We start from the raw sequence: 11,619 nt of genomic DNA on the forward strand, positions 1-11,619 counted from the left end.
GTGTCTTGTATCTTTGTTTGCTTGTTGATCTGTTTACATTTGACTATATGTTTATCATTAAACTTGAAAAATAAATTTTTAGGTGTCAAATTCCGGAATTAAGTGAATTTCCTCTAGATTTACATTTGACTCTGCCAAGTACTTTGGTACACAAGATATAACCACATTAACGGCAGTTCAATGTTTGAGAGTCCATAAAAAGTCCAGGTAATTACAATCTTTCACGAAATTATTTGCAAGAGCTAGCCCAATACCTCTTTTTGGTTACTTTGAGCATGTAGACTTTTAAGTTCCCAGCTTATTGTGGGGAGGGTTTGACCAGACCTGCTTGTGTGGGTCTTGGTCTTTCATTTCTACACCCCTCACCTTATATGGTCATCAAAACAAAAGTGCAAATTTTGTGGGTTCAGCAAATTACCTCAGAATAATAATAGCTACTGCTGGATTCCCATTATTCCTTCTGTTTTAACCTAATAATCTCTCTTGCTTTGGGAGTTCTTCAAGACTTCTAAGGTTTTTATACATTTTAAACAGCTTTGTTTTGGGTTGTTTCTAGTGGGAAAATTGGCATGGAATCCTAGTCACTGTTAATGAAATCCCCTATCCACATCTCTATTCAGATCATTGGGAGCATATATTTTACTCCTCTTTTTTCACATGGGCAGTCTGTTGTTTCTACTTTCCCCTTTGTTTAAGTTAGAGTAATAATTTTAAAACAAAATTAAGAGTTAAAAATTTAAGTAACAATAAATTAAACTTACCCAAATACTAAGGCACTAATAAAGCTCTCATACTATTTTTGCTTTTTTTCCATTTTCTAGATATTAGTTTTCAGATTCATGAAGAAATTTCATGAGGTTGCAATCATTGAGAGTGTAATAGAGAAGGAATTAAGATCTTTACAGCTTTAAAATTGGTGATAATTGATGTATATTTATATATAGGGAGGAGATCCTTAACTTTCATAAGATTTTCAAGTGGGTTATCACAATCCATAAAAGACTGAGAATTGTATTAGTTTTCAATTCTGATACTTTTGCAAAAATTTTACCATACTATAATGTTTTTCTGTGCCAACAGTCTTCTAAGTATTTTTATGAGTGTCTCACAGCCCACTGTGTTACTCTGCAGGACTCTGCCGTGCCTTTCTCTCAGTGATGAATGCCTGGGTCCACTTCTTCATGTGTTACGGGGAGCACAGCAGTGACGTACCTCCTTCTTAGGAGCTATCACCCCCGGGGCAGAGATGGGATTAGGTTGATGGGACTCTTATACCATGGATGAATAGGATTTGAGATGTTTTTCCACCAGGGTCTGATGGCTTGCAACAAAATCAAGTCACTAGGCCTTTTCTGCATGCAGAGAACCTTCTGGGACATAAAGGCCTTTGCCTTGAGTAGGAAGCAGGAGAACAGAAGTCGTCCACAGTGTCAGGATTTCACTGAGAGTTTGCTGGGGCTCAAGAGACCTGAGAGCATAATGGTCAGTGGAGAGCCTCATTCTTCCCTTTCCTTTCTCTGGCAGTGCCCTCCACACACTCAGGAGAGACAGCTACTCAGTCTGCATGACAACTTCTAGAAAGAAGTGGGAGCAGCAAGGGTCTCAACAGGGGGCTAAGACCAAAGGGTGAAGACATGCAGGCTCCAGTCAATGAGGGAGAGGAAGGAGGAAATAGAGAGCTCCCAGCTTTGATGCTTGTAGGGATTACTGAATTAGGTGGGTTTGAGGTTCTGGGACACAGTGACCCTGTCCCCATCCCTGTTGCCCTGGGTTCCCATTTCCACGGCCAGTAATGACTCAGCAGCTGTGCAGAATATTGCGCTGAAGCCTTGGGTTACTATCTTCCCCCACATCACTGGCAGTTAGTGGGCAAGCCTCTTGGGCAGCCTTGGGTGATGAAACCTAGCACAGCAGCAGGAGAATGGGAATGCAAATTCTCAAGCCCCCACCCTCACCCTTCCTTCCTCTTTCAGGGGCTCAAAGTCTGGCAGGAGGAAGACCAGCAGCAACTGACTGGGCAGACTTCCCAGGACGATGCAGCCACTCCTGCTCCTGGTGGTCCTTCTCCTGCCTCCCAGGGCTAGGGCAGGTGAGTGACCGTCCCCATCCTCAGAGGCCAACCCCATCCCATAGACTCTGGAGCCAGACCACTCAGGCACTCCCTAACCCTGTATCATTGGGCAGCTTGTATGAGTTCAGAGTTCCTCAGCTCCATCATCTATAAAACAGGAATTATGTCAGGCCTACCTCAGAGAGCTGACATGAGAGTTAAATGACTCAGTGTACATAAAATTCCTGGAGTCGTCCTGGCACGTACTACTTGCTATATAAACATGCTCTCTGAACTCATTCTGCAGCTCCTGTGGCAGAGCCTAGGAGATAAAGATACAGCAATAGCAGGCCCGCCGGCTCATCCTTAGAGCCTTAAATTCATGAGCTGGCCGTGAGCTGGACTCACAGGGATCTGGAGACTCCCTGAGGAAGAAAGTAGCACGGGACTGCAGGGAGAGGCTGCTCAGAGGGCTCCGGATCTGCCATCCCCACAGCAGAGGAACCTTCCTCATTATGGGAGGCTGCAGCTGGCCTTGCCTTCTGGGGAGGTGGGAGGGAGCTGAGGCTGGGATGGGGAGCCAGCAGCGTTTCCTGCAGACTCCTGGAGCTTCCCCCAAGGCTGGTGCCCTGCAGACCCAGTTCTCATGAACCACCAGCTTCTCCGGCCCGTGTAGCACCTCTCCTGCCTCGCCATCTTCTAACATTTCTGGAGCCACCAAGCCAAAGCCCACACACCTGTCAGTGCAGAGATAAGTGCCTAATGCTTCCTTCCAGGGCAGATCATCGGAGGCCAAGAGGCCAGGCCCCATTCCCACCCTTACATGGCATATGTTCAGATCCAGACACCAGTGGGTCTGATCACTTGTGGGGGATTTCTGGTGCGAGAAGACTTTGTGATGACAGCAGCTCACTGCTCGGGAAGGTGAGTCACTAAGGGGCTTCTGGGCACCAGCAGAGCAGGTCCAGAAGATTTCATGAGAGGAGCCATTGAAAGCAGGGTTCTAGCAATAAAGGGGTGAAAAAAGAGCAGCTAGGGCTTGGGGAGCAGGGAGCAGGCCATTGTAAATGGGGAGAAAGGAGGACCTGATCAAAAAGAGCAAGATGGGGAGATGGAAGGCACGCATTGGGGCTCAAAATATGAATTCAAGCTCCTTTTTTATTGTAGGGGAGGCCAAATATAAGGTCACTGAGTTTCCTACCACCCACAGCTCAAGGCTGTGGAGACCAAGGGCATAGAGCCCAGTGCCAGAGCCCTCCTGTCCCCACCTCCCTTGGCTGAGGTCTCGCCACCCTGGGCTGTCACGTGACCTGCATCGGGGAGTGCAGTTCCTGCAGCTCAGACCTACTTCTAGGCTCCCTTTCCTTTGCAGACAAATAAGTGTCATCCTGGGGGCCCACAACATCAGCAGGTTGGAAGGGACTCAGCAGCGCATACCGGTGCTCAGAGCCATCCCCCACCGCGGGTACAATCAGCGGAACCACCAGAATGACATCATGTTACTGCAGGTACCGACCCTCTGGTACTTCACCCGGGCGGCTCCCTCCCAGCTTGGGGGACCAGGGAGGGGGAAGCCGAGCAGACTCCCAGGGTGGTGGTAGGCATGGGGTGAGCATGGCATAGACAGTCCCTGAGTGCCTGCATGCTTCCTGCCAGCTGAGAAGCAGAGTCAGACGTAATCAAGCTGTGAGGCCGGTGGCTCTGCCGCAGACCCAGGGCAGGCTGAGTCCTGGGACCCTGTGCACCGTGGCCGGCTGGGGCCTTCTCGGCCTGAACAGGAGAACAGACACGCTCCAAGACGTGCAGCTGACAGTGCAGAGGAATGGGGAGTGCCGTAGACGCTTCATGGTCTACACTGGCCGAACACAGATTTGTGTGGGCGACCCAAGAGAGAGGAAATCCGCCTTCCGAGTAAGACCACGGGCATCTGCCGACACTGTCCGAGACAAAGGGACGTGGGCAGACTGGGCAGTGGGGACAGACTACATCCCCATGGCCTCAGTCTGGGGCCCAGAGCAGAGTGAGGTGGGGGACTTTACCCCGTCAATCCGATCTCTGGGGGAATAGCAGGTGCACCAGACACAGGGCGTACATGTGCAGCGTTTTCCTGGGGCCGGTGAAGGTACCTTGGCCTGGGTTGTTCTGGAGAATAACCATAGCCAGGGCTGAAGCCCAGTGATGGAAAAATCCAGAAGCTCGACTTCTGCTCCCCTTCCGCCTCCCATCTCACACACAGCCAGCAGTGGAAGGAGCCCACCCACGCCTGTCTTCTCTGAGGGAGGGCCATAGGGCCTCAGGAGGGGGGAGGCCTGGAGAATGGAGGCCCGGCTTAGTGTCCCTTCCTCTGCTTGCCCACAGGGGGACTCCGGTGGCCCTCTTGTGTGTAACAACGTGGCCCAGGGCATCGTCTCCTACGGAAACAGGCTTGGGACTCCTCCAGCAGTCTTCACCAGGATTTCCAGCTTCCTGCCCTGGATACGGAGAACGATGAGACGCTTCAAAGAGTGGGGGCTGGAGTGACACCCCCTGTCACTGACTCCCCTTCTCTGGGGCAGAGCCCAGATCCAGGGCGGTTCCCAGAGCCTTAGTAAACATCCACATCTAGAGTGGAAATAACCGATTCCTCATTTGTTCATTAAACATGATTCAATACGCAGCAAATGTGTGCCAGGACTGAGTGTGAGCTCCTCCAGGAAAATGGGGTCTCTTCCCCAGGACAAGTGAATCCCCGTCGCCCCCATCCTGGGAGTCAGGGTGAGCTTCTTCTCTCCTCCAAGCCATGCATTCCTCCATCTCCCCTCCACCCGCTCTGGGGAGTGATGGAAGGACCTATCTCTTCCCAGAGTAAGGCTCCTTATTCTCCACCCTACCAGAGACTCTCCTTTAGGTATTAAAGTGTACGCCAAAACTGTGTGCCGCTGGCATGGGTAGGACAGGCAGATCAAAGGGATGATTGAAATTCCATACAAGGCCCAGTTGAACATATGGTTAACAATTCTCAAATCACTGAGAAACAATTAACTTTTAATGGACGACATTGAAACAAAATAGAGAATCATTGGGGAAAAAAGATAAAGTTGGGTCCACACTTCTCATCATAATCCGAAATAACACTCAGATGGGATCAAAGATCTAAATGTAAAAAAATCAATCCATACAAGTACTAGACGAAAAAAAATAATTTACTTTCTTAAAAATATCTAACAAAACACCCATATCAAAGCTGTGCTATTCACAATGCCCAAGAGATGGGAGCTACCCAAGTGTCTATGGACAGCCAGAGTTTCTGAAACCTTTACCCATACCAGCCCTGACTGTACTATAGACCAATGTTCTCATTTTCAATGTGATGAGGGTCTCCTTCTGGTTTCGTTACTCTAAAATTATACAATACAGTATGTTGCCTAAAATAACTTGACTTTATACTAAAGATTAGCTTATGACTGATACATCAATATTATATTCAAATAATAGATTTCTGAAGTCACATAGTTTAAAACCGTGCTTTTAACACGTCAAGGTAACTGTAAAGAATCAGCTGGGAAGTTCTTCTCTGTTCATCAAAATGGTAATTACTCCTCGCAGTGTGACATTTCCCACCTGAATTTTTGTAGTTTCCGTAATCTTGAATAATCACTGAACACGTGTCAAAGCGACTGATATGCAGAAATGCTTTGGTAAATTTGATCATTCTTTTATAGCTATTTCTTGCCAGAAACTCATTTGCCTAACATTCAGTGTAAGTCATTTATCAACAAAATTTTAATCAATAATACATCTTTGAAATTACTCAGTCATTTTTCCTATATTTGCTCCCACCTAGCCATAGGAATTCTCTCTTGCTTGTATGTTCTGGGGGAAAACAGTCTCATTGTTAAATGTTTGCATTGGCAGGTGGAAAGAATACTTGACGATGGAGGGGGGAGGAGAGAGCTGTGGAAGAGCCCTCGTCCAGCCCTTCCTCTCTGTGACATTTACTTAGAGCCCCAGAGCACCGCCCAGGTCAGGACTCAGTCCCCAGGAAACTCCCAGGGCAGACCCACTCTCCTCTAAGCCTCTCCCTGCCAGTCAGCACTTCCAAGGCAGCTCTCTGCCTCCAGCGGCCCTGCCAGAAACGTTTCTACAGACCTCACCGTGCTCACCTCCAGAGGACAATTCCCTTCATGACCATCCCAGAAGCCACTTCCACCACCTCTCACAGCTCAGCACCCTCCCCTGATAAGTAAACCGCAGCAGAAGATCTTTGGCAAGAAACCATTTTGCACACCAAAAACTAGAGGAAAAGAGCACAACTCCTCCCACTTTCTTTCTCCACTTTCCACCCCTGTGCCTTGGAAGCCCTACTGACTTGTCTGGAAAGTCACAAAACCATGGCAAGCTCATGGACAGAAACCCCACCGGGAACTTCTCTCCTGACCCCATAGCTCAGGCAGACTTCCGGTCCCCCAGAGGCCTGGTGCCTGTGCCCTGGGGCAGAGCATCAGAGTCAGAAGAAGCTAGCCACTGGCGATTTGTCATAACTATAGCAACGTCACAGAAGTGAGGTCTGGTAACCTTGATAATGGTTGTCTGAGTTTGTCTGGGAAATGGTAGGTGCCTCAGGGGAAAGCCACCTGAACCTCGGGTTGGAGAAGAGAGGGCAGCCTAGGACTGCCTAAGGAAATGTCTTTCTTATAGAAATGTGAAAAAACTCTCAGAAGTGGATGAAATCTTCCAAATACATTGTGAACCATTTCAAGATTTTAGTTGGCATGACTCCCAGAACAACTAAAATACCCATTAGTCTGATACCCATCAAGATTGCTTTTTCGCCAGCAGTACCACTCCTGGGCATATATCCAGACAAAACTCTAATCCTAAAAGATACCTGCACTCCTATGTTCATAGCAGCACTATTCACAATAGGCAAGACATGGTAGCAACCTAAATGTCCATCAACAGATGAATGGATAAAGAAGATGTGGTACACGTATACAATAGAATACCACTTGTTCTTTTTTATGACTGAAATAGCACCATTTGCAGTAACATGGATGCAACTAGAGTTTATCATACTAAGTGAAATAAGTCAGAAAATGAAAGAGAAAAACCATATGATATCACTTATATGTGAAATCTAAAATATGACACAGATGAACCTATCTACGAAAGAGAAACAGACTCAAACATAGAGAACAGACTTGTGATTGCCAAGGGGGAGGGGGTTGGGGGAGGGGTGGAGTGGGAGGTTGGGCTTAGCAGATGTAAGATATTATATATGGAATGGATGAACAGCAAGGTCCTACTGTGTAGCACAGAGAGAACTACATGCAGTATCGTATGATTAACCATTATGAAAAAGAATATTTTTAAAAAATAATGTATTTATGTATAACTGAATCACTTTGCTGTACAAAAGAAATTAACACAACATTGTAAATCAGCTATACTTCAATTAAAAAAATAGGGCTTCCCTGGTGGTGCAGTGGTTGAGAATCTGCCTGCTAATGCAGGGGACACGGGTTCGAGCCCTGGTCTGGGAAGATCCCACATGCCGTGGAGCAACTAGGCCCGTGAGCCACAACTACTGAGCCTGCGTGTCTGGAGCCTGTGCTCCGCAACAAGAGAGGCCGCGATAGTGAGTGGCCCCCGCTCGCCACAACTAGAGAAATCCCTCGCACAGAAACAAAGACCCAACACAGCCAAAAATAAATTAATTAATTAATTTTAAAACATAAGATTGCTTTTTCAAGTTTCCACTGAATTTTCAGAGGTATAATTTTCCCAGGCTACATTACAATCCACGGTTTTGTTGTGGATTTTTTGTTGTGGATACAAAACATTACTAAACCGTTTTGACATCCGTAAATTTAACAGGCCTCTCTCCAAACACTCCCCCCCCCCCCAGTATCCCACACTCACTTTGCCCTGGCGGGAGCAGATCAGATGACTCCACTGACTAGCCACTGGCTCTGCCGGCTCAGGGACCTTCCTGAGTTACAAGCCCTGGGACGGTACTACGGGTTCCCAGAAAGACAAGACTCTTTTGCGCTCCTCACCTTCTGTCCCAGTGAGCCGCAGTCAACACGAAGTTGTCTTATGCCGGGAAACCCCTACATCTGCTCCAGTCTTGTTTGTTGTCATAGAAACATACAGAGACCATGTAGGGTGGGGCTTGCGGTCTGGTCTTTCTGCCTCATTTGATCTCTCCTGAAAGAGAAAATTTCCCTGGATCTCTCTGTTCATAGGAAACAGGACGGGCACTGCCTGGTGACCTAAAACAATGGGATGTCCAGAGGATAGTCTGCAGTGGTCTTCAGGGACTCAGCACAATGAGATGGGGGCTCCAGGCTTCCCTGGGCAGCATGGCGGGCTGGCAGCATGACCTGTTTCCTTGCTTAGCTCTTATCTCCCTGTAGAGATGAGGAGCTCAGCCCTTGTTCTGGAGCACTTCAAATACATGTGAAGGGGAAGGGATCTGTCTTCCAGATAAACCATCTAGAAGACCTGGAAATAAATCTCTCTGACCTACCCTGGTTATTTCTTTGTCCCTGAGATTTTCAGACCCCCTGTGTCCTGCTTACTTCCAGGTGAGACTGGTTTCTAAACCCTGAAAATTTGAGCTCATGGAGCAGAATGCTCTGGCTTCTTTCTCCCCCATCATGAGTCAGGCACATAGTAAATGTCCCACAAATACTTGTTGGATAAGTGAATGAACAGTCCCCCAAATTGCTTTTGGTCCTAATGCAGCCTGAACCTCAGCACAGGTTTATCTTTTTAAGGAATTTAGCCATCAAGATAAAGAGGAACACCTGTACAGGATTAGAAATCAGAGTGAGGTTGGGAAATGGGAGGAGGGGGCCTGGGTGGAAGCCAGCTTCCATTAGGGCCATGATCAGTGGTGAGGCAACACTGAGAGGCCCACTTAGGTTCTGGATATATCCGCCCTGGTGGAGCAGGGTGCCTCAAGAAAGTGGGGAGAGTGAGAAGGTGACATCTAGGAAACAGTGTAAGATAGCTCTTTCATTCTTGGTCTAGACAATAGCTCTTGGGATAGAGGAACCCACTCTTAGCTTTGGAGAATGGGAAGTTATAAGCCTCATTTTCAGCTTTCCCTCCACACCAGGATCCTGTGCCATCCTAATTATAAGTAACTTTCCATGTGCCAAGGTGTGACCTATGGAGAGGAGAAGACCCACCAGGTCTCCGTGGGAGTCTTTCCTGTAATCTGTGCACTATATACCCAGTGGCAGGTCTGGGGTTTAGCAAATTTCTGGGAACGGACTGAGGCAAGGAACAATCATAGCAATAGTCTTGCTGGGGCACTGGGGAAGTGCTGCTGCTGGAATAAGCCAGGCCTCTGAGGATAGGGAGAGTCACTTACCTCTTTCAGCCCTGGAGGTAGAAGATTGGCCACTAAGCACAGGAGCAGCAGCATATTCTCTGAAAAGCTGAGCAGGCCTGCAGTGGCGTGTGATTTCTCCTTCCAGGTTTTTGCAATCCTGAGTTTCAAAGGGCAGGCTCAGGGCCCACCAATTTACTCCTGGTTCTACTGAGTCTCAAGACATGAGCTTTCATCAGAAAAGTCTGTATGGTGAGGGTGTTGCAAGAACCCCATTCTTGGGCCCTTGGTAGTCAGCATGATCACGTTCACCTAGAGAAAATCCTGAACTCTGAATGGAGGAAGGGCTTTGGGGGGTTTGGGCATTAATCAGAAATGGTGTCCCCTTCCTCTAAGTTCAATCCTCCAAGAGCATAAATCTGACCCCACCGTGCTTTTTGTTTGTCATTCGGTAACTGTCTACTTCCTAGAAAAAAAAACAAAAAAGCATACAACTATCCAATTATACTCTTTGCAGAGCTTCGGAGTTTTTTTTTTGATAGCTGAAGAGGTTTTTTGTCGTTGTTCTAAATGCAAAAGTACCAAGAAAAAGTCTTTCCTAAAACACATTAGCCAAGAGCCTAGCCATCCATCAATTTCTTGGTAGTTTCAGGCAACTGCAAACTGTTGGGGAAGGGGGTGAGGACCAGAGATTGAGGATGAAGTGGAGGTGGGGTATTGATGAGAGTACCAGGAAGATAAGGTGATGACAGAATAGGAGAGTTTAAGAAGAGGGGTTTGACAGACAAATGCACCTGAGTTTATTGTGTGGTCCAGTTCCAGGTAGCCCTTATAAAGCCAGTATTATTCTCAACTTGTTGATATTTCAAAGGTTTAAAAGACCCCAATATTAAAGTAGTTGGGAAGCATCAGGTAGAGACGGAAAGAGGATAAACAAACTTTGTCATTCATTCTAAGTTTTCCAGGTCACTCCTCTCCCACCTGGCCCAGGTAATCTGGGCTCCAGGGATGACCATGATGTGGGCAAATGTTCTGCCCCCCAAGGCTCCTTGCTCCTGGTGAGGAACCAGGCATATTTGCTCACGCAGTTCTCTGCACACAGGTGCTTAGAGTTGTCAGCCTTTAGAAGGGCAAGTTCCAAGCTATGATTCTACTTAGAATACAGGCAATCAGCCAGACAGTTTAGATTACTTCTATCTGTTCTTTTATAATTTAGTACAGATATGAGAAGACTTCTAGAACCTTATCTCAAACTGAACATAAGGTTTAAGCTGTTTTTGCATCATTGGCTCAGTCATTACCCACAAGGTAGAACATATATCTTCTCATTTTCATTCTCTGCCTCAAGAATGACAGTTCCTTAAAGGGGATATATTGCCTCTTACCTTTGATAATTTACCTCTCCTCCCCACGGCCAATTTGCAAACCACAAGTATGCTCAGCAATGTTGCAGTAATTTATTAAATAACTGTGTTGACACACTGGTCTTTAACGCACCTATAAACTATTATTTATGATGTTTGGGAAGTACAGAAAATCAACGATGATAGACTATAATTTTAGCCCAAAGGAGGTGTTTATCATTTTAACGAATCTTGTCACATAGAACCATGGGAGTTTTCACAGTTTCTGCAGCTGGTTTCCTGTGCATTTGGCAGTGCTCTCACATTTTTCTGATAGGCAGTTTTCCTCTGAGCTATTTGGACCCCACCTTGGACTACACTTCCACCCCACACATGGCTCAGGCCTCCCTTCTTCCAGGGTTCCCCATGGATGCACGTAATAGCGATCAGCCGTTGTCTCTGCTCTCCTTCCACTCCCCTCCTCCTCCTATCTCACCTGACCCACAGCTAGCTCTGCTGCACAGACCCAGGGCAAAAGGCACCTGTGTCTGAGCTTAGCGATCCTTCCAGAAGAGCAGCTGGCTGCTCTTGTGAAGTTAACACTAACAAATTTGTAATTGCTTCAGAACTTTTCAGTGAACAGAAGTAAAAAAGGAAGAAGGAAAACGAACAGGGTGTCAGATGTGTGGGACACTACATGCAACATATGTTTAGGGAGTCCCAGAAGCAGGGGAGATGGTTGAAAATTTCACAATATTGATGGGAAAAAAAAAAACCCTGAAGCATTAATGTTCAAAACCAAGAAGCTCAGTGAACCCCAAGTAGGATAAAGTATCATAGAAGAATGGGCAAGATTTCCCCCATGCCTCCTTCCCTTCTCTCCTAGATCTCATCATTTTATTTCC

At 46.9% G+C, this 11,619-nt stretch overlaps 1 protein-coding gene across 2 annotated transcripts; it reads left to right on the forward strand.

The window, feature by feature from the left end:
• The first annotated feature begins 1,113 nt into the window (after positions 1 to 1,113).
• Positions 1,114 to 6,217, forward strand: CTSG (cathepsin G). 2 transcript variants are annotated; one of them, XM_067746657.1, is made up of 6 exons: positions 1,114 to 1,482; positions 1,974 to 2,089; positions 2,827 to 2,974; positions 3,423 to 3,558; positions 3,707 to 3,961; positions 5,945 to 6,217. In XM_067746657.1, the coding sequence occupies exons 2-6, from the start codon at positions 2,035 to 2,037 to the stop codon at positions 6,101 to 6,103; spliced, it is 753 nt and encodes a 250-aa protein (XP_067602758.1). In that variant the 5' UTR covers positions 1,114 to 1,482; positions 1,974 to 2,034; the 3' UTR covers positions 6,104 to 6,217. The 2 variants fall into 2 exon arrangements, with proteins under 2 accessions (XP_067602758.1, XP_067602682.1); XM_067746581.1 differs by lacking the exon at positions 5,945 to 6,217 and adding an exon at positions 4,409 to 4,720 and having other exon boundaries at positions 1,116 to 1,482.
• Positions 6,218 to 11,619: the final 5,402 nt, after the last annotated feature.

The sequence above is a fragment of the Pseudorca crassidens genome, chromosome 1 (assembly GCF_039906515.1).
Source record: "Pseudorca crassidens isolate mPseCra1 chromosome 1, mPseCra1.hap1, whole genome shotgun sequence".
Classification (NCBI taxonomy): Eukaryota; Metazoa; Chordata; class Mammalia; order Artiodactyla; family Delphinidae; genus Pseudorca; species Pseudorca crassidens.

Excerpts from the sequence above, each read along its gene's own strand:
- CTSG (XM_067746581.1), top strand. The coding sequence starts at position 2,035 with ATGCAGCCACTCCTGCTCCTGGTGGTCCTTCTCCTGCCTCCCAGGGCT. Across the intron at positions 2,090-2,826 it reads GCCTCCCAGGGCTAGGGCAG|GGCAGATCATCGGAGGCCAA; the intron begins GTGAGTGACCGT and ends GCTTCCTTCCAG. Across the intron at positions 2,975-3,422 it reads GCAGCTCACTGCTCGGGAAG|ACAAATAAGTGTCATCCTGG; the intron begins GTGAGTCACTAA and ends TTTCCTTTGCAG.